This window comes from Plecotus auritus (assembly GCF_963455305.1).
Source record: "Plecotus auritus genome assembly, chromosome: 8".
NCBI classification, from domain to species: domain Eukaryota; kingdom Metazoa; phylum Chordata; class Mammalia; order Chiroptera; family Vespertilionidae; genus Plecotus; species Plecotus auritus.
Genome location: NC_137782.1, coordinates 19,756,027 through 19,778,904, shown reverse-complemented (window position 1 = coordinate 19,778,904; position 22,878 = coordinate 19,756,027). Strand labels below are relative to the sequence as shown.

Sequence of the window (22,878 nt, the reverse complement as noted above, 5' to 3'; positions counted from 1 at the left end):
CATTTGAAATAAAGCATCAAATAAAGTGCTCCAACCCAGATCTCATAGGAAGCCCAGATCTTCACAACTGTCTTTTGCCTCTAGTGGGTTCTGATATTTTTCTAACTTTAAAATCTCAAATTGTCACAAGAACTGATCATTAAGATGGGTAAAGGATTTCCCTACCTATGCTTTTTAATTTTCATTATTATTATTTTAAAATCTGGGGACATATTAGAATAACAAAGGTTTGATACAAACATTGATTAGTCTCTATGGAGCTTGATTGGAAAAGGAAAAACTACAAAGATATGGTTGACTTGGGGGAGGGCGGAAAGGAAACAAATATTATTTCAAACACTGCCTCCCCAGTCCACCTTTGCAGTTTCTCTTCTGAACATTTTCTCCATATTGGATAAAGGTTGGTTTCTTTCTCCATTACAGCCCCTTCCCTCACCCCACCCCAACAAACCTAGTATATTTCCATTCTGCCGTGGTTTTGTGCAGCTCAACATGCCATTAACTTTAAGATTTACTCCTCAGCAGGCAAGCTGGAAGATGCTAAAGCCAATAAAAACTGCTCTCTGGGACTCCAACTATGAAGAGTTTGGAGCTGTGCTAGTATTCGGATGAAGGGAGGGCTGGAGAAGGAGGGTGGTTGTGATAGTGAAAACCACTGCTGCTTAGAGAGCCAGACAGCTCTGCGCTCTGCACCTAATGTGCCGGAGGATCAGCTCTGTTCATAGCCCATTTGTGGCCAAGGATGAGGCTGCTCTCTCTGTGCGGGTGGGTGTGAGTGTGCATGTGCATGTGTGTGTTTTCATCATTAAAACCACCAGCTCTAACACAGCATCTTCAGTGGCTCTCCACACTACTGTTTATTAAAAACAGAACATCCATACACATCCCTTACAACTTCCTTAGAACGGTGGTCCTTCTCTGCCTGACAATCAGTCTCTCTCAGAAAGCATTTAACTTGCCCACACAGCTCCAGCCCCGATTAATCCCTGCTGCACACCCTATACATTACTGTTAGGGAGCAGAGCACTGGGCTAATTTCATCACCCACCAGCCACCCACACACATCCTACAACTGAACACATTTGGGGCTCTGCCTTAAAGATAATAAAACAAGGAGAAAACAGGCAGGCTGCAGACAATTCCCATGACCACTTTCCTAAAAAGTTGCTAGGTTTTAATTCTTTGATTATTCTGTCTCCCCTCCCCCAAGGACTCACTAGCATTGATTGCTTCAAGGGAGAGAAATAATGTACTATAAACCTCTCTGCATGGTGAGTTTGGGATAATTAGGCTACACCCTTTAAAATGCATATCTTGCACACACAGATTTTCCCCTAAAACCCCACTTTCCTGAGAAGGGGGGATCATCCAGGCTTCCCCGACTCCTCACACCACCCAGGGGATGGCTGGCTTCTTGCTAATTCTTATCTTAGGTTTTGTCCCTCCTTCCTTCAAATATCCACCCCCCTCCCCCACCACTCACACCACAACCGGATTATTGAGAAACACAGCTCGACAGGGAGAGTTTACTGTTAAATTGGTAGCGAAATAAAAATATCTCTGAATTTGTCACCTCCCTCCTTTTTAGACGGTTGCGCTCTTGCTACTCTGGCCCTGAGCGGGGACCACCGAATCTCCTCTCAGTATTTTCAGCACCACAGCGATGGACAGCACCCTCGGTCCCTGACCGGCTGCGCGCCTGCCAGTCTGCCGCTCAGCGTCCCGGGCTCGGCGGTGCAGCTGTCCCCATCCCAATCATTCAAGTCGCCGTACCCCCAAATACAAGCCCCATTCCTCCTCGACCTTCTCTCTTTCTCTTCCTCTTCTGCTCCAGTTGCTCTCCCTACGGCACCGCTTCTGTCAGCTCTTTTCCCAAAACCCAGCCTTGCCCCAGCAAACAGCTCCCCACGCACCCCAGTCCTGGTCTCTGCTGCCCGAGCGCCTCCTTCCTCGGCGTCCGCCCGAGGCTGCCTCTCGCGCCGTCTCCGGTTCGTCCGTGGCCGGCCGGCCAGCCCGCCCGCCCTCTCCTCCCCAGCAAAGTTAGGAGGATAAGGTGCACTCACCTTTGTGCATGCCTGTGAACCTGTCCTTCAGAACCGTAAGCTCGTAGATCTTGCCGAACTCCTCGAAGAGGGGCTTGAGGTCCTTCTCATCCAGGTTGCGGGGGATCTGCCCAATGAACAGCTTGATGGCATCGTGGTCCTTCATGGGAATGGTCGACGGGTTCCCCGGGCTGTGGCTTAATCCGTTCATGTGCCCGGCGCTGCCCGGACTGCTGCCGAGCCCGTTGGTACTGAGGCTCGCGTTGTCAGCCTGTCCGTTTGCTAACGTGGCCATCTTTATATACATAGAGAAAATCTTCTTTCCTTTTATTCTTTCTCGCTCGCACTCTCTCGCTCCTCTCCCTCGCAAGCTCGCTCGCGCTCACACACGCACACGCATACACACACTCGGGTTCTCTCCCCCTCGGTTGCTCTATACCTCGCTCTCTGCTCTCTTTCTCCTCTCTTCTCTCGCTCGCTCGCGCTCGCGCGCTCTCTCCCCACTCCCCCCGCTCTCTCTCCCTCCCTCTCCTCTCTTCTCTCTCTTTCGGCGGTCTGATCTGATTTTTTTTTCTTCTTCTTTTTTATTTTTTTTCTTTTTTACATTGAACAGACAGGATCTCTGTCCTTTCCGTTTAAACAGGCTGGACCGGTTCAAGTTCCCAGTCAGACCAGGGGTGGGGGCGGCGAGTGTGCGCTGGAGAAGGAGGGGGACACGGGGCCCAGAGAGGGCGCTATGGGCGGGCGGACTCCCGCGCGGCGGCGGGCGGCGGCCCGGAGCAGGGCGGCTTGGGGCGGTGCCGCCCCGCGCGCCTCCCCCGTCGGCGGCCCCGGCGAGCGGCGGTGGTACGGTCCGGACAGCCCCCGGCTATAAATAGCGCCAGGCGCATGGCTCTTCGGGAGGCGCTGAGATTCCGGCGCGGCGTCCACGGAGAGCGGGCTCCCGTTAGAAACGGGGCTGCTGGCCTCCTCTTTGCCTTTTTTTTTTTTTTTTTTTGTAATAGCAGCAGGTGCAACTTTTTCTTTTTTGTATTTCAAAAACATAGGTTTTCATTTTCGTGTGGGTATGTAGGGGGGCATTATCCACCGATCTCTATTAGGGCGCCAGGCGGGCAAAGCAAAGGCAGGGATGGCGGGCGGGGCGGCGGCGAAGGTGGAATGGGCGCTTTTCTCTCCCATCTGGTTCCCTTTATTTATTTATTTAGATTAGAAAAAGGGAGCCGGCTTGGAGGGAGTCCGCCCAGAAATCCGAGTGCACATTGATCAGTGTCGAGAGAGAAAAAAAAAGCTACATAAATATATATTATGTGGATAAATCTATAGACAAGGGCTCTCTTTCGCGCGCGCGCTGTCTCTCAGTCTCCGCTTTTTCCCTCCTCGCATTCCCAACCTGCCAGAGCAGCCCCAAACCTTCGCCCTCCCGCACGGCATCTGCCGCCGCCCGAGCCACCTGGGAGGACCGGACTGGGGAGCAGTGGGGCCGCTCTGGGGGGACGGGGAATAGCGATTCGGGTCCACTCCGCCAGCGAAGGCTGGAGGTGGGTGTTTCCGTCCCGGACGGCCTCCCCCTCCCAGAAGAACAGCGGCTGGTCCGGCCGGCCGCTGGCGGGAAGAAGGTAGGAGCCGGGGCCTCGGCCCGCTCTCCCACCGGGAAGGTAGTAGGCTCCGGGTGCGGTGGCCAGTGAGGCAGTGCGTGGGACCGGCTTGATTTTGCCCTCGTCCACTTTACTGGTTCTAATTGAAAGAATTTTTTTTTTCTTTCTTAATCGACCATGAAAGAAATAAAGTCCCCGAATCGCTCTTTGGGCTGCAACTGGACCCAGACTCGCGCGCCGTGCGCTGCCCCCACGGGCTTCGTTTGCGGTACCTGCCGCTCCAGAGTGCGGGGCTGGGAGCGCGTCTGCGGACGAGGGCCAGGGGTACGGCCGCCCAGCCTGGACTCCGCCGGGTTCCCTGCCAGACCCGCCGGGGACAGAACCTCAGCTGCGCGGGAGAGGGAGTGGCAGGCGCGGGAGCCGGTGCAAGCAGCCCCCCCTCGGGGTGAATGTGGTGGTAAACTTGGGTTGGGAGAGATTTTCATTTTAATGATATTAACCCGTATTCCATCCTCTCTCACAGTTGCCTTTCCAAGGCAGCCTCTTGGCTTCAGAGCCGGACTAATTAAAATAACTCGCCCTCCCTAGTGGGGTTTCGGGACAGAGCTGCTGACTTGACCCTAGCCTGGCCCCCAACACCCCTTTTGAGTGTTTTGGGTTTCTCTTTTCTTGCCCTCGGATTACGTGACGTTACTAGACGATATGCTTAAAATTTTATTTAAAGAAATGAGACCCCAATTGCTGGAAACCCGAGACCAAGACCCTTTGGTACAACCACAGCGCAGAGCTCTCCAGCGCCAGGAGGAGGCCTGAGGAGGCCCCAAGGTTTGCAGCCCCAGGCCCAGAGCCAACCTGGGACACCTCTCCGGGAGGATCCTGGGCCCAAACCGCACAGCAAGTACGATTCTGTAATAGTGAAACTGCATCTTTTCATTTAAAGATTTTCCTGCCTTTGCTTGATGTAATCATGTGTAAGTATAGTTGATTCATAACTCGGTTCCCGGGCTTACATTATCCAGTGTTATATAATGAATGGCCTAAGAATCATCCAAGTTGATGGAATCAAACAGAAACTCACACAGAGAGGCTCTCTGCCATGTGCCTGTGTGCTTGGTGTGCCTGTGAAGTGCTGTAATGAGAAGAAGCATGTCCCTGGTAGGCACACAGAGGGTCTGAGTGTGTGGCTAGAAGGTATGTGTTATCAGGGCTGCGGGTGCTTGTGTGGATGTGTACATAGATCCTATTTGTATCCACACTCTGCTTGTGTGTGTGTACCCACCAGGCTGAGACCTTCTCCTCCTCTTTCTTTCAGGACACATCAGCGGAGGCCAATAACTTTGTCCAAAATACCTCCTCCAGCATCATCTTGTGGCCCTGGTGTTTACCACCCAGGATCTCACAACAGGAGTGGAATATAGTTTCTGCCAAAGCAGGAGTTTAGGAGAATAATTTCTACTTGAGGTCTCTCTTTCTCTCCCTGCCCCGTTCCCTCCTCAAAGTGAAGCAAGAACAAGGTGAAGCAAAGGGAGCCAGCTGAGTAGGGCTGAGAAAGGAGGGGCCTGTACAAGGGGAGGCCCCCCTTTAAATAAATTATTCATTATTTATATTGTTATTAATACTAATAGTTAATACATAAATAAAAGCAGTCCCTGGGCAGGAGTGGTTGGGAAAGTGGAGTTGTTAATGAAAGGGGGCATGTGGTTATTTCAGATGCCTGTGCAAACTCCAGATGGCATAAGGCCAACTCCCTCCAGGACTATGCCTATTCCCCCTGCACCATGGCCCACTCCCTGTGTCTCTCCACATGTGGACAACAAGCTGTGGAGAGCCCCTTTCTTAGGTGAATGCTCCTTAACCTTTCACTTCTTCCACCTGAGGATGGCTTATTTTGGATTTGGGCTATCTCCCCTTAGGGGTAACACATTCCTCACCTCTCAGCTCAATGACAGGTGTTTGGTGAAATGCCCCACCTCCCCCCAGATTGCTGAGACAGAAGCAACCAGGACACAAGGCTCCATATAACTGAGTTACCCTGTGTAAACAGCAGCAGAAGCAGCTTCTGCCAAAGCATTGATCTCTTAAAGGTACAGAGCTGGATCGTTTAGGCTCCCATCTTTCTGCCACAGGAGAGTATTGGGGATAAAATAATAACTCGTGTCTCAAACTAATGTAATAAAGAAGCAGGGCCCCTGATAAAATTGTAAGGAACAAGGGTTAGGTTTGTTCTTTGGTTTCCCTGCCCTTGAAAGACTTGAGCTAATATATATTTTTTAATTTTAGATCATCAAAGAGAAATGTAATTAGGGAAAGATGGGGGCAAAGTGCTACTGTGACATTTAAAAATTAAAACTTATCCAAGTGCCACTTCATGGACACAATTATTCCATCCACGGAGAGGGAGTAGGCTGGCAAGTGGAAGTGGGAGCTGGAAACAATTGCTTCTCATTTTCTCTCTGTATTTGGGGTTTACATTTAGTTGCTGATTTATTTTGGGGGGGTATCAGGAAGCCCCTTGTGGTGTGGATCTTGGCGCATGTGGTGTAGTTATGGAGGCTTCGCCATTGCTTCCTGCTCCTCACTTCCCTTTGCTCCTGCTCCTCCATGAGGAAGGAAGCCCTCTTTGTGTTCAGCTTCCCTCCAGCTGAGCCACCATTGCTCTCCTCCTTCTGGTACCCACTGACCCACACTCCACAGCCCTGGCTGTTGCCACACACCCTCAGACCTGCTCTGGCTCTCCTGCCTGTGGATCTTCTTTCTCCATCTAGACTGTGAACTGGCAGAGGGCAGAAACCCAGTAATCAGGCCCTTCCTTCCCTTCTTCCTCTGCAGCCCCTCTCAACAGGCATGAGCACACAGTAGGTCCTCAAGATGGAGTTTCTAGACATCAAAGGTTAATCTGACTTTTTTTTTGGGGGGGGGTGGTGAGGAGCAATACTGTCTTGATTCATCTGGATCCTAAGGATGGGGAGCTGCAGGGCCCCAAGCAGACTCTCTGTCGGGAGTTCAGAACTCAGGATGAGAACAAGGAGTTGAGGACACACCGTAGTTTAGCCTCTCAAGACTACATGGCTTGGCTTGGGGGCATCACCACTCAGTCATTCTTGCATTCAATCCAGCCCTTCCAACTTCCCACTGGAAGCAGCAAAGGACAGGCCTGGGAAGAACCTGCTGCTTAGTTAGAGAGACCAAAGTCATACCAAGAGAAAAACCTCAGAACAGCAAACAGCAACAGATGGTTAAATGTCTTCCAGGCCTGAGGAGTTCTACATTCGAGAAAACAGAAAACCATCCAAGTTTCGTGTAATGATCTGTGATGGGGGTAGCAGCCTTGAGGAGAGAGTTATCCTGGTGAAGGCAGGATGTAGAAGGCGGTAGATGGCCAGAGTGCTGGGTGATGGTCTGGCCTTGGGGCTTGGAGGGCAAGAAGCAGCTGGTTCTCCAAGGTTATGTTGAGAACAAGCTGAAAACAGAGCTGAAACCCGACCTCAGAATAAACATCTCTATGGTCCCGGTGGAGTGATTGCTCTGCCCAGACCTGCAGAGGGCAGTGAGGGTAGGCTGAGAGACTCACTTGCTCTCTGTAGAGAGCTCAAGCATTGTTTGGGTAAGGAGACTAACTCAGAGAGCCCAGTAACCACACAGGGGGATGACCCAACCAAGTACAGGTGCTGGTGATGTAAGCCAGGGGACTCCGGAGAAGGTGTAGCTTGTGTGGGCAGAGGTGCCCGGGAAAGGCTTTCTGGTGGGGAAAGCTGGCCCTCCAGGAAGGGGTGTGTCAGCTTGGAAGAGAAGAGAGTGGTTGAGGCAGTGGGTGGTGTTGCCAGGGCTGGAGTAGGCAATGGGCTCTGGGTTCCTGCGTGAGAGTAAGAAGGTGGAGGCTCCTGCAGGGGTCTCCTTTGTGGAGGTAGGTTGGGTGGGCAAGACGGGGCTTTGAAGGCAGCCTCGGAAGTCTTTTTCTAATATTCTCCACAAGCCTCAGCCTTCTCTGTCCTTGAATAATTTGGGAAGGTTTTTTGATATAAAGAACTTATTGGTAACTAAAGTGGAAAGGAAGAGGGAAATAGTCCTTACCTTCTCTCAGTTAACATTAGCAGCTTCCTGCCACCCAGAGTAGAGCATCATCAGAGGGTCCTGTGCTGAGTCCACAGCAGGCCCGGCTGTGGGAGCAAACTCGCTGAGGGAGGAAGAGAATCGGAGGCAAGATGGTGGGAAACTCAGGGGCACCCTATGAGGTACTACGTTGCCTGGGAACTCAGACAAGAGTCAGGGCTGGTGAGGGAGGGGCCTCTGGGCTTCTTTTCCTTGCTGGCTGAGCCCCAAGGACACATGGCTTTGGACTTGTGGTGGCTCCAGGCCGGGCTGCGGTGGGGGGAATGCTTTTGAGAGTCTCTGAGCCTTTGGGTCAGCAGGGACCGCCCTCCATTGCCCTCTTTTAGGCTTCCATCTCAACATGGGGTTCTGTCTCACTTTTGCTGAGGGCGGTGGAGATGGAAAGGCAGCGCAAGGGGTGGGATGAAGGGACCGGAAGCTCTGGACTGGAAGTCCTGCGTGGACGGGATCTGAGGGCGAGAACTCAGTGCAGCGACCCGCGTTATTGCTCTCCTGGGCCTCAGCTTTTTCCTCTGCAAAGTGAAGACTGCGGGCCTCTTTTCTGCCCTCTCTTCCTTCCTCACACCCCATAGAAGAAGGTAAGACCGGCTTCTCTGTGAGGCAGCTGACTCACGATTCTCCTGTGAAAAATTAAGGTGAAAGTAGGGACTTGGGGTCCAAATGGGCTCCAGAAGGGCGCAGATAAAGCTAACTGGTCTGCACTGGAGGGTTAGGATTTTACCTCTTGTCTTTCCCAAAGCATTTACATTCTTTTCAAAAGGAGCCCTGGCCCAGCTCCGACCAACAGAAGCAGATGCTTACTGCTGCGTTTAGGTAAAGTGGGCTGAGCCAGACTCCCTGGCTTCAGCCTCTCCCACTTACACTCCGTGGTCTTGGGCAGGTTTCCTCTCTTGTGGCCCAGTTTCCTATTTGTAGGATAGGAAGAGTACTAGAACCCACCTCATAAAGTTGTTGTGAGGATTGAATGAGTAAATGCAGGTAAAGTGCTTAGGTCAGCATCACTGATCAGCCACTGGAGGCTGAGAGCTTTGCAAGGACCCCGCCCCTTCCTCCTACCAAGAAGGAAGGGTGCCTCCCTCTGGCTGGGGCCTGAGTTGGGACCACAGTGGGTGTCCTCATTTGCTGCAGGTGTTTCTCAAGGTGTTCCTGGGATGGGGAGCCTTCCGGAGGGCCTGGCTCACATCCCTGCCTGTTTTTGCGGCCTGCCTTAGGTACCAGCTGCTGACACTCCACGGCCCCTTCTTACCTGAGAGGTGTTGCCGCAGCAAGTCCTTTTAATTGTGATGTTTTACTAATTAGTTTTTAATTATGTTAATTTATTGTACATGAGCCCTGAGGTTTTCAGACACTGGGCTCACTTTAGAAACTGGAATAGTAAGTTGTATTTATTACACACACATTACTGTGAGTGAATGTCACTTTATCATGGCCACGATTTCCCTGATAATGTTGCTCAATCAACAGCTTCTACCTGGGCCAGACTCTCTAATCTTTTCATTCTCCCTACCACTGTCAGGGTCCCATAGTCTAGCACACAATCTTTCCAATAGAGCTGGGGTTAAGAACTCAGTGTCACAGGCTCTGCAGGTGACATGAATGAGTCACATGGCTGGGAGGGGATAGGGGAACCCCAACTGAACAGGGGTTCAGGAAGGTGAGACTGCAGGCCAGATCTTCAAAGGGTTGTTATTTGGGGACCGCAGACTCACCCACTGTGGGGGCAGGGGGACCTCTCCTGATCACTCTCCCAGCAGGTGGCTGCTGACAAGAAGGCTGCAGCTATGTAGCTTGGTGAAGGGAAGGAGGCTGGTGATGAGGATGGAGAGGGCATGTGGTCAGTCAAGTTGGGCACTGAAGGCCATAGAAGGTTGTAGGCTTTCATTCCAGTGGTGACCGTGAGGAAGGGGGTTTATAGCAAGGCCTGCTCATAGGAAAAACTTAGGGTAGGAACTCACCAACCATATGCTGATGGCTGCTGGTAACACAGAAGAGTATAACCAGTGACACAGACTGGGACAAGGAAAGTGCGTGGGTGTTTATGAAGGATGGGTGAGAAGAGAGAAATCGCCCCTGGCCCAACACATATGTCCCATGTGGGAGGGGCACCATATCAGGCCCATTTTCCATAGGTTATGTTTACATATAAAGGATGAAGGTTTGCTACCACTGGGAATATTAAAGAAGATGCCTCCCTCAAATAATTTCCAGATGGCAGAATGAAATTATTTAATAAGTTTAAAGTCTTCCCAAGTGCATATGTAAAGTTGTATATATAAATTCTGGTCTGTTACTAAATAGACACATTAATATAAATTTTATTCAGAGAGTAAAATTTAAAGAAACATAGTCTTTAAATACAACTGGGCATTTACTACTTAAAATACAAATATAAGACTTAAATTACTGATATATATCAGTATATATGTAGATATAGGTTCATGCACTGTGTGTAGAAAGAGTTTGGACTTTGGAACCAGAGAGATCTTAAACTTAGCAGCCGTGTAAACTATGCTCTTAGAACAGCCTTGGGCAAACTACGGCCCATGGGCCAGATCCGGCTGTTCTATCCGGTTCTCTTGCTCTCCCCTCCGCTCCTTTACTTTGAATTTATATTAGTTCACACAAACACTCCATCCATGCTTTTGTTCCGGCCCTCCGGTCTAGTTTAAGAACCCATTGTGGCCCTCGAGTCAAAAAGTCTGCCCACCGCTGTCTTAGAGCCTCAGTTTCCTCATCTGAAATGTGGGCATAGTAATACTGCATATGATTGTCAGGAAGAGATAATAAATTAATAAGAGGTAATGAATGCCTGCCTTATAGTAGGTGCCCCAATAAGTGTTAGCTGTGATTATTATGAGTATATTCATTAAAAAGTAAACTAGCCCTGGCCAGGTGGCTCAGTTGGTTAGAGCGTAGTCCTATACACCAAAAGGTTGTGGGTTCAATCCCTGGTCAGGGTGCGTATGGGAGGCAATAGATGGATGTTTCTCTCTCACATCAATATTTCTCTCTCTCACTCAAAATCAATAAACACATCCTTGGGTGAGGATAAAGGAAACAAATAAACTAATTCTCTCCTTTTTAGATATAAGATAAGCTGTAGCAGAAGATAGTATTTAGAATATGTGTGACATGGTGATTTTCTAAAGGAAGAGGACAGCTGGGCTTTTTTCTCAGTCGTCTTTCCAGTGTGTTGGGAAGATGAGAAAGATCTAAGTCTCTAGTTGTGGGTGCAATGTTGCATGAGTGAGCTGGGGGAGCAGAGCCCATATAAGGGAGGAACCTCATGAGTTTCTTGCAACACGGAAGCTCAGTGATGCCCAGCCGCATTCCGGCTTAGGAAGGGGCCCACACTGTAGCACACACCTAGCATCTCCGCTTTCATTGTCCCAGGGAGCTTGCATTCACACATCTGATGCCCTGGCACATGGGAGGCTCCCCCACGCGCCAGCATGACCCCCTCCCCGGAAAGGGGAAGGGTGGGCAAACTCCGTGACTCACTCCCTGGCTCTGTGCCCTCTCGCTGAGTCACAATGTAATTGATCTCTCCCTGTGCCAGGTTTCTGCCCTCATGTGACCCAAAGCGGGGTCATTTCCAGACCGTGGCTGGGGAGGCCTGGCTGCGAGAGGTGATGCTGGGAGGGAGAGAGACAGTGAGAAGCTGAGGATGGCACTGAGCTGATGTTCCTGGATGTCCACTGAGGTGTTGTGTTTGGAGCAGTTGGGGGTTGGGCCACTTCCCACCAACATATGTGCTCCTTCATTGGCCTCCATCAGTGTGTCCCCATCAGGGTAGAGCCATCTCTGTAAGAGTTGCCTCTAGGAAATAGTGAAGAAAGTGGTTTGGTCTCTGGGAATCTCCTTGAAGATCCCATGGTGTTTGTGCTTCTGGGATGAGGGTACCTCATCCTCTTTTCCAAATTGAGTTGTGGGCTTGGAGGAGCTGAAGATTGGGCGGCAGGAGGTTAAGGTATGTGATCCACTCCTCATACGAGGGTAGTGTCATCCCTTGGGGCTCAAACTCATGCCATCCTTGGCTCCAAAAGAGAAGAAACACCTCTTGATGAAATGCGAAACTCTGGCCCGGAGGAATGAAGCCTCAGTTCTCTTAGCCTGGTGACAGAGCGCAGAATAAGGGTCTCCTCTGCCAAGGTCTCCAATAGACAGATCTCGGGTGTAGTCTACAGGCTCGTAGAACAGCAGCTGTGACAAGGCCCTGTGATTGACAGCATTGCCACCTGGGACAAATCATGTATTTGCTATTGGTTTCTGTATCCTCATCTATAAAATAGGCATGAAATTCCTCTTCTATCCCAGAGAATCACTCATGAATATAAAGCTTTAAGAAATGACCAGTTGTATTATTATAAACCTGCCCCTCCCACATTTCATATTCCTTGTCCTTGTCCTGACTGATGAGCTGTTGTCCACACCGTGAGCTCTGTGCCCCCTTTGGGTCTCACTAGCTGCTTCCAGTCCCAGTTCTGAGACGGTTCCTCCTCACCCTGCCCCTCTGAGTGTAGAGCCAGGTCTGGATGGGATTTCATGCCACGAGTCACTTCTATGGCCATTGTACAGCAACGAGGGCTCCAGCAGCTCTGATGGAACTCAAGCAAGACTTGCTGTGTGTCTTTGGGTCACTTGCTTTCCCTCTCTGGGCCTAATTTTTTGATTTATTACAGTAATCCTTACTCTGCCACCTGGGACAAATCTTGTAATTGGGACAGATCTTGTTGGGAGCGGGGAGGATCAGAGGCCAGGGTGGGATTGCTTCCTGGAGTGCAGGTTGCATATATTGTATATGAGTTCCTCTCTTTACTCATTCCATCCCTGCCTCTGCACAGCTCCAGCCTCAGAGCAGCCCTGAGAACAGGAGAGCAACCTGGTTCTCACATCCATTCTCCTCCTGCTGCTTATTTCTCCCAATCACACTTAATAGCTGCCTGGCTTTTGGCTGCAGCCCGGTATATAATAACCTGCAATTATTGTCCACTTAAGCTGTCCCTAGGGCCTTGTCTGTTGCACTGCCCAGGCCCGCACTACTGGCCCGCTGATTTCCCTGTCAGATCCTGGCCAATGGGAAGAGAGCCTTCGAAGGGCTAGACTGACAACCTGTTTGGCAGAACTGCCACCTCCACAGCAGCAGTTTCTTTAGAGATGGAACCACAGAGGCAGTCCCCAGCAGCCACAGCCTCCTGCATCCTGTGTGTTCCACCTTTCCGGGGCCTGTCCCTCTGGGCTGTCCAGAGCCATCCTCATTCCCTGGTCCCTGCTGTCATTGTAGTCTCTCTGCCTCTGTTTACCCTTACAGGACACTACCAGCTACTCTACAGATTTTGTTCTTTTTCTCTGCATACTTATAAGGGAGGCATTGGCATTTTACATACCAGGCTACTGAAGATCAGAGAGATTAGGTATTTTTCCTAGGGCCACACAGCCAGGAAATGACAGTGAAGATTCAAAATCGGTGAGCTGATTTCATCCTTAGGCTGTGTCGTCAGCTCTTTTCCTCACAAGTCCTGACCTGCCTTGGTGGCTCTGCTCAGTGCTGCCTCCTTTGGAAAGCCATCCCCACCACTGCAGTGGCTCTGGTCTTCCCCACTGTGCAGCCTTTCAGCCTGAACCAGGTACCCTCAGCCCTGTGTGGGCAGCATGAGTTCCCCTGCTCCCCCCTCCTCTGCCGTCTGGGTTCCCATGTGTCTCTTGTGCACAGATTGGATACAACTGGGCTCACTGCTTGAGTTTTCCCTTCCTAACTCTGACTCGTATTCTCGTGAGCATCTGTCTCTTCTGGAGCGCGATCCCTGCTGCTCCTGACGGGGCCCTCACTCATCTGTATGGCAAATGTGGTTATCTCCGTAGTCTCACCTGGCTCTGCTGGTGCTAAAGGTGATGACAAAAATCAAACTCTAGGCTGCAAAAGCACATGCATGTCCCGTGTCACCACTGGGAGACAGCAGAACCCGAGGGTGTCAGTATTCTCACATCACTTAGGATTTACCGATTAAATGACCAGAGACCAAAGCAGATGTCCAGATTGTAAGTGCTGGTTGTCTCGGCATGTGTCTGTGTGTGTGTGAGCGGGTGTGTGTGGTCCTGCACGTGGTGTGGAGCACAGTGACCACAATGGCTGGGGAGCCTGTCCTGGCTTGTGATAAATAGGAGTCTCTCGAGCACAGGACAGAAGGACCCAGGGGCTGAGAGCTTAGAGAGGTTCTGAAGGCCACGTACAGAGTGTCCTCCTGGCTCCTGTCTTATTGGGGTCACACTGGGCTCCGGGCTGTGAGTGAAGGAGGTCTCAGAGGCCTGGGGCCCCTGCTTTGTTGGGTTCACCCACCTCCAGGCCCCGGCACAGTTCTGCCCAGCCCTGCCCAGGGGACACTCACGCTCCTCCTCCCAGGCTCATTCACCCTTTGTCTGAATGTTTGTCACAGACTCTTGTGTTTTTCAGCCCTTTGTCTTGGCAGCAAGAAAACTTTGCTGGCAGACAGTTTTGGGGTAGCCTGAGGCTTCTCCGGCCCCGGAAATCTTATCAGTTAAGTCTGAGGCTGGCCTGAGGTAAACTGCTGTGAGGGTTGTGTGATGCCTGAGGAGGGAGCCAGCCTTCCTCTCCTTTGCTCCGTAGATTTATAGATTCTGAGGGAGGCGGTGCCCTCAGTCTTGGCCTTCACCCAGGGGCACTGGGGCTGACACACTCCCTGCTCCCACAGTGGGTGCTGCAATCCCTGGCCTCTCTCATCCTCCTCTGCCTCTCCAGCTGCCCTTCTGCCCTGGGGTGAGACACCTCAGGAAGGGCTGGCAAAGGATCCTCAGGTGAGGACCGGCCAGGTCAGCCACACTCAGCTCCCACCTGCAGCAGCACTGGGGACTTTCTGCTGAGAGGAGCCAAGACCCAGTGTCTTTATCTGCTCTGTCATTTTACTCTCCTGTCCCAGGGCCCAGTGTCTGTCTTGCCAGGGGGTGAGAAAGACTTAAAGTGTGCCAGTTAAAGGTGGCTCACTCTATTTTCAGGGTGATCTGGTATTGTTTGGGCAAATCTTCCTTATTTGGCATCAGGTAGGGAGGAGCTTACACACCCTGTGGTGGGGAGGGGGCCTTGGGGTGTCCTTGTGCTGTCATCTGGGGCCTCAGTGGGCTCCCTGTGGTGTGGCAGCCATCATCTCCATCCTGGGAACCCCAGATTGGGGGCTAGTGGGGTTTCCGCCCAGATGGCATAAGGAGCCTTGAGTCCCAGTACCTGCTATACTCACCTGCAACCTCTCACCCTCACCCAGGGGCTGAGGTTCTCTCCCTGCATATCTCACCCGGAGGGCAGCCGGAGAGCTTCTGGGATTCTCCCACACATCAGGCAAGTAGGAGGAACAGGGAGAAAGGATTGATGAAATCTGTTCAAACCCTTCTTTTGGTCTAAACCAGCCGTGGGCAAACTACAGCCCGTGGGCCTGATCCGGCCTGTTCGGCTGTTCTATCCGGCCCGCGGAGCCGAAAGAGCGGAGGGTTCTCTTGCTCTCCCCTCCGCTCCTTTACTTTGAATTTATATTAGTTCACACAAACACTCCATCCATGCTTTTGTTCCGGCCCTATGGTCCAGTTTAAGAACCCATTGTGGCCCTTGAGTCAAAAAGTTTGCCCACCCCTGGCTAAACACACTCTCCTTTTCCCCCTTTGGGTGTAACCCCAGGTTGCCCAGAGCCACGCACACAGGAGGTGTACCCAGTCCCTAGCTTTCAGCTTCCTTTGAAAATGTGCCCTTTTCTTCCCCTCCTCCTTCCCCACTTGAGGTCCAGCTCTGGGGTGGGAGGTACTGCTGTGCAGAGAACACTTGTCCTTCTTGTCTTCACTCTGGGCTCTTCTCCCCAAATCAGAGAGGCTGCTGCATTCTGTACCCTGCCACCCTGCCCCCAGGCCTGGAGCACTGGAGGGTGGTCCTGCAGCCTAGTCACTTTGTGAGCACAGCGGGGGTACAGCACGTGGCACAGTATGTTGAAAGAACAGCGAGACAACCAGGGCTATCAGGACCCTACCCTAGAGTCAGGTTTGGCAGAGTCTGCTTCACATATTTATAATACAAAAAATCCCCAACCGTCCAAATATTTCCCTTGGGGGTGGCGTTTGAAACTAGTTTTGATCATGTAAAGAGTAAATCCTTAAGTACTTAGCTTGATAATCTAAAAGGATTCATTTGTCAAATATTTAGGTTAGTTGAGATTTAGCATTTACTCAGCTAGTGGAAGAGGCACACCTGTAAACTGGGCAGACACATTCTATGTGTAGTGCTCTAATGTGCTCTGACTACTTTCATCACTGTAGGCATGCCCTTCAGCATAGCACCCGCCCTCCTGTGTGTGCACATGTGTGTGTGTCTCTGTGTGTGTGTGTGCGAGTGCACGTGTTTGTCAGGGACACATACGTGTGAGCGCATCTTCCTCATTGGGGTTTATTGCATTTTCTTTGTGCTGCTAATGCTTTTGGCCTCTGGGGGTGCTATATATATACAGATGCAGGATTTGAGAAACACAGGATTTTCAACCTGAAAGGAACCTTAGGAACCTTAAAATCCACTTTTCTCTTTTTACACATCTAAAAAGGTGAAGTGATTTGCTCAAGGGTCAGATGTAGAGTTGAGGTCTCTCTCTCTCTCTCTCTCTCTCTCTCTCTCTCTCTCTCTCTGTCTCTCTCTCTCACACATTCACTCATTTTAATAGTAATACATGGCTATTTCCTCATTGTTGAGCATTTCTTTGTTTCTCCTCCCTGGTGCTTCCTTTTCACTGTGGGTCTGTCTCTCTCTCTTTGTTCCTGGGCTGGGAGCTGAGGTGGTACAGGCCGGGTCCATGGAGGACTGGGAGAGTAGAGCAACAGTGTGTTCCCTGCTAGCCAGAAGCCTGGGCCCAGGAGCAGTGTCTACGTCCTGGGGAAGAGGCACAGAGGCAGGAGGGTGGGTTGGCCTCACTATTATGCAGTCTGTGTTCAGCCTGATCTTCTTTCCCTGTTTTTTCCTGGAGGAGTTGACATGCTTTCAGGAGGAGGGAGCAGGGTTATCTCCTTGCCATTCCTCCCTCCTGAGTCCTTTTTCCTGGCCCCAGCCACATGGGCCCCAGTTCAGATACCACTTTCTGAAAGACTTACATGCTCCCTATCTCATATCCAAGAGGCAGAGAAAAGGGCTCCCCTTCTCATCATGCTTTCTGGGTGCTGAAGTGTGGCTCCCTGTCTGAAACAGACTCTGTGGAAATGACTGTTTCCTGTGGAAATGACTGTTTGATATGTCTCTTATCCAGAGAGGCATGGAATCTCAGACTTGGAATGAAGCTCTAGGTCCTCTCATTGACTGCTACACCCATTGGAAGACCCCATCCTCCCACATCCCTGAGGTCGCTGCAGTCTGCCTACTCACCTCCAGCCACGGGCTGATTCTTTTAAAAAGTCCCACCATCTCACATTTCTCTCAAGATGCTCCCTGTCCCCCTTTCTCCCCACCAAAGGTCTTGAAGTAGGTGGCCACCCCTGCTTTCTCTATGCCTTTGTTGCTCATTTGTTCCGTAATACACTTAGACTTGGCTTTTGCCCCTCCCACTTCACCAGAATTATTCTGATTAATGTCATCAGTGGCTGCCTTGGCCAAATCCAGTAGCTACTTCTTTAGTCTTCATCTTAATGCTGTTCATCACTTTTTTGAAATATCTTCTTTTCCTTCCAAGAAATTCATTGTTCTCTCTTTGTACACCCACTACTTCCAACTAGTCCCCTTGACCGGGTCATTTCTCTGGCTAGTCTTTTAATGCTGGAGCTATCCTATCCTCCTCCTTGAATTTTTCTTCTTTTTTATGCTTCAGTTTCCCAGGGCTGCCACATTCCTGCACAGGATAGTAATCCCTTGTCATACGCCAATGGTCCTAATTGAACATGTCCCGTTCCCTCTGCCCTCCTGAGCTTCAGTCCCTTATTTACAACTTCTAGAAGTTTTCATCAGAAGACTTGGGGATTCTCTTGGGGATTCTCTCTTCCTATGAGAGTGAAAAATCTTCTCCACTTGAAGTTCCTGTTTTGATTGGTAGCTCCCTCATTTACTCAGCCATCTCAGCCAGAAGGGGAATTGTTCCTGACCATGTCCTCTTACTCATCCTCCAAGTTCTGCCGGCTCCACCACATCTTTGCCTTCTCCCTACCTCATTCTCTCTTACTCATACTGTTGCCACAGACTTATGACTGATCTCTTTGCTATTGGCCTTACCTTCTCTGACATACCTGCTCTTCACTTTGCACACAGAATGAGCTTGTAAAACATAGATCTGGTCATGACAACTCCCTCCTTAAAAGCCTTGAATGGCTCCCTATTGCCTTTAGTGCAAAGCCTAGTCTTGTTGGCTTGGTATTCTAGGGATCCTCATAACTCACCCTGTCCCCTCTGCTTCTCCTAGTTTTTGTCACCTCTCCCTTCCCCCTATCCTGGTCCTTAGCCCCAGCTGTTACCAGTCTCATCCTCATGTTCTCTCTCACGTGAGGTCTGGGTACACACTGCTCCCCATCCGCCCTGCAGCCCTCGCTCCATTTCTTTTCAGAGCTAAATGCTGCTCGGTTTTCCCATCTCTCCTCGAGCATCACTGCTTCAGGAAGGCCTTACTTGCTGGACCCCACAGACTAAGATGGGTGACTCCTTGTGCACTCCTATGGCTGTGGCTCTCTGCTTTTTATAGCCATCTACCGGATTGTCATTATTTAATTAATTACTGGTGGAAACCTCCCTGCCTCCCCCCTCAACCCTAATAGACTCTAAGGTCCTCAAGGGCATGATTGTACCTTTCTTGTCAATTCTCCACGCCAGTGCCTAGTACCCTGTGTGTACAATAAATACTCATCTGAGTGGGGGACTGGAGAGCTTCTTATATGTCAGTCTTAGTAGGAACTTGATCCTATAAGTGGGCAATAGGGGCAGAAGATTGTCCCCACTATGATGGTGACTTGATGAGATTTTGAGTTTCAGGAAGATTGGCTGGGGAGCTTCATGCAGGAAGGTAGGCTGTGTCAGGGACTGGGGGACTGGCAGCAGTACTGGCAGGAAGTTTGGGTCTGAAATGAATGACTTGTCCTCTCGTGTCCCATATGCTTCTAATGGCGAGTCCAGGAGATGGAGTCAATGTGTGATAATTGAAGTGGAACAGAATCCAGGAATGGACTTCTAATAGCTCAGTGTGCAACTGTGAAATGGCCTTACTTTATTCGGGGAAGGTTTCCTCTCACTTTTTACTATTTCTAAATCTGTTCTTATTTCATCTCTTGTTCCCCATCTCCTCCTCTTCCAAGGGTGGAATCCAGAGGAAGCGGTCCTCTGTTTGGAATAATGTTCCAATCTGATTGACTGCTAATTTGTTAATATTGCTCTCATTTTCCACGGTCCATATGCAGCTTACAGATATTGCCTCTGGAGGCTTCTGTCCCAGAGAAGAATAAAATTGGAGTTGGAAGAATCCAAAAAGTGGCTGGTGTTCTGAGGTTCAGACCAGCTAATTCAGTAGCTTTGGTGAGCTGGAATTTCTGTGATAGAAGCAAGGAGCTCCTGCTCATGGCTCCTGCCCCCACCCCCCACTCCCACCCATCATATACTCTCCTGTTCAGTGACAAGATGGGAGGCTGCTTTTCTGTTCCTTGTTATACTGGGTTCTGCCCCATCTTTCTAAAGCAATCTTATAAATCATTGATGAGAATATTTCTATTTTTGTCTTAAATATCCTAGCCAAGAAAGCCTTATGAATACTTTCCAAATCAAATGCTGGCATTGCATGATGCTTCCTCATTGATGGCAGCCCCATTTCATTGTTTTTTACTTTTTGGCTCTGCCATCCGTGTCAGCAGTGCCAAGTCTCAGCCTGGGGGTGGGGGCTGACCCTGTGCAGAGCTCCTTGTGGACTCCTTTTCTTGGGCGGGAACTCCTGTCCTTTCTTCATCCCCATGGCTGCCCCCTCAACCTCCATATCAACCCTTTCATCCTTGAAATGCTATAAATTATGACTGGTATTTATCCTCACTATAGTTTCCTCCTGCCATTCTTCCTGCCTCTGATCCACCCCGCCTCCATCCCAATCATTATTCATTTTGTGCCTAGGAATTCAACTGACTTGAATATCAACCTACATTTGAAAGCATGATGTTCCAAAATAAAAAATATTCTCTCCTGTAGTATTTCTAAATTCCGCTAGTTCATAGACCATGTATATCCCTTTCCTTCACCACCATCCTCTGGGCATTAGTACAGGGCCTGGCTGTATAATGAATTGGGGAGTAAATGAAAGGCCTAAAGGATCAGGTGCCCCCCACACACAATTTGTTACATCCCCTGCTTCCATCTTGACACCCTAAGATGGTTAATCCAGGGTTGTCTGAAACTCATTATTAATCTCTACTGAGAAAGTAAGAAGGTTCAAGTGCATCTTTCCTGATTACCTTCACCTTGTCTGAATTTTTCTTTTACTTTGATTTTTCTTCAGCACCCATGTAAATAATTTACATTACCTGTCCCTTGCTTATGTGTTGTTTATCTTGGTGCTTTTATAAGGCTAAGTCTTGTATTCTTGACCAGAGCAGAAACACCTGGAGGAAGGAACTATGTCCCTTTCAGGGGTCCTCAAACTTTTTAAACAGGGGGCCAGTTCACTGTTCCTCAGACCGTTGGAGGGCTGGACTATAGTTTAAAAAAACAAACTATGAACAAATTCCTATGAGCACTGTGGGCCCAGGACGAATCGGCTGCTAAGCAGGACAGGCAGCGGCACCTGGTGGGCCGGATAAATGTCCTCGCGGGCCATAGTTTGAGGACACCTGCGGCTTTGTAGCCTAAAATTTGATGCAGTGGGTGTTTAAATAAATGGTTTCCAACAGGCTGATGAAATGAATGGGTCTCAAGCTTGACATCATTTTCATTGTTAACATTACAGGTAGAGTCTAAGTCCAAGAGGGAGTGTAAAGTATATTTTTGATCCTCTTTATAATGACTTACACAGGGACTCTCTTTAATAACACAAAGTGTCATGGATTTACATAGTCTTTTTAATTGTGTAGGTACATAATAAAAAAGTTAGGTAAATCAAAATTATCCAGGACACTGGGCAATTTCTATTATGTTTTTGCACCAATTACATATTTCAGGTAGTTCATTCCTTGATATTTTAAATCATTGTTTCAATAACATACTTTTTTTGTTTGTTTTTTGTTAATCCTCACTTGAGGATATTTTTCCATTGACTTTTAGAGAGAGTGGAAGGGAGGGGGAGAGACACAGGGAGAGAAACATTGATATGAGAGAGATACATCGATTGTTTGCCTCCCACATGAGCCCTAACCTTACCAGGGCTGGGGATCAAGCCTACAACCAAGGTACATGCCCTTGACCAGAATAGAACCCAGGAACCCAGTCTGAGGGCCAACACTGTATCCACTGAGCCAAACCGGCTAGGCAGTGGTTGGCAAACTGCGGCTCGCGAGCCACATGCGTCTCGCAAGCCGCGGTTTGCCGCTCTGTTGACTAATGAGTTTGCCGACCACTGGACTAGACTAAATGTTACCTTGTAGTTGGAAGCTGTGAGGATTAGGCAATTGTGGCATATTGTGTGCAAAGAAGTAAAGGGTAGTATATGACAGTGGTTGGCAAACTTATTAGTCAACAGAGCCGCAGTTTGCCGACCACTGGGCTAGGGCAATATACATTTTTTTGTTGTGGTTTATATGCCAATGGGGAATGATGATCCAGGAATTTTGGAACTGCCATCAGTCCAAATCAGATTGGATTGATGATCAACGATGGGGCTCAATGCCGTCAATGCCATCTCCCTGTCTCTAAGGAGCTTACTGGGCTGGGGGAGGCAGATATATGCCTGTAGCTCAAGGCCAAGCATAAATATTTGAGCATATAGAGAAGGATGGGGTTCCTTCTCATCAGGAGACTAATGAACTCTAAATTTTGAGGAGAAATCTGATTTTACAAGCCAGGATTGTATCTAATTCCTAGTAGGTGCTTTACAGATGTTTGTGGGCAGTCTGGGAGAAGGCAGTGATGTTCTCAGAGGAGAGAAAGAGTGAGAAACAGTAGAGTGGAGGAGCAAGTCATACTCAGGATGCAGTAAGTTGTGCTCTGGGCCTGAAGCTGAAGCCAGAGGTGTCTGGATCAGTAACTGGGGTCAAATCTGTTTGGTGGGTTGCAGGCTGTGTATGAAAATCATTGAGTTGAGCTGAGGATTCAAACTTCAGTTATAACACAGTGAGAGTCTCTGTGTGGGTTTGAGCAGAAGCGCTGTGCTCCAGTGAGATTAGGCTGCACTGGTGAGAGGGCTATTTTGGGATGGAAGGGGCAGGGAGCAGGCGAATCCTTGTGAGGCAAATGCAGGTGATTGGGTGGAGGGTAAGCAGGGTTGTGAACCCACAGTAGCTGTGGGTGGCAAAGGGGTTTTGTGAAGAGAGGATTTGTGGGCCTGGGAGCTGCCTACATGGCAACTTGTCCTTGCAGCCTCTCCCCCTTCTCCCATCACCCGCCTGTTCCATAATGTCATCCATTTCAGGAGTCTGGTACTTGCATCTCCCACCTCACAGGGATGCTCACACTCATGGGGAGAATTGACTTTAGGTAAGGTGTGTGGATGTGAATTTATTAAGCTCTCTATTTAAATTAGTTATTTAATGCTTTCGTATGGCACACAAGGATTTGAGGAACATGATGTTAATGTACATAAACATGTTTTTCCACCAAATGGGACCTGCAATTTCAGCCTGATTTCTTGTTCAGCAGCACAGTTACAAGTAAGAGCTTTGTGGTAGATGAGTGGGTTTGAATGCTGACTTTGCCAGTGGCCAGCTGTATGCTCAACAAGTTTCTTTTCTGCTCTGAGAGAGTCCTTCCTTGAGAAATGTGGTGAGCATACCTCCCTCCCAGTTTTGTTGTACAGATTAAATGTCAGCTGTTTAATGTAGCAAGTGGGCAACAGGAAGCACTCAGGTGGACAGTCAATCTCACAAGACTTTACTCCATTGTGACTACTTTTCTTTAGGCATCAGTGGTCAGGTTGGGAGGGTCTCTCCATGTGGGTATCCTGCTTTTCTTAAGCTCGTGCCAGTTTATCCTGTCTGTGGCTACTTCCCTCACT

General features: G+C 49.6%; 1 protein-coding gene across 46 annotated transcripts in view; it reads right to left on the bottom strand.

Annotated features, from left to right (window-relative positions):
- The window catches only part of CELF4 (CUGBP Elav-like family member 4), a 279,377-nt gene extending 276,656 nt beyond the window's left edge, over positions 1 to 2,721 (bottom strand). For 42 of the 46 annotated variants that reach the window (XM_080685451.1, XM_080685460.1, XM_080685458.1 and 39 more), the window contains exon 1: positions 2,064 to 2,649. In XM_080685451.1, the coding sequence (XP_080541577.1) occupies positions 2,064 to 2,349 (286 nt within the window). In that variant the 5' untranslated portion in view covers positions 2,350 to 2,649. Of the gene's footprint in view, positions 1 to 2,063 lie in introns of all 46 variants that reach the window. The other 4 variants (XM_080685459.1, XM_080685468.1, XM_080685476.1 and 1 more) reach the window with 4 other exon arrangements.
- Between the last annotated feature and the right edge of the window lie 20,157 nt (positions 2,722 to 22,878).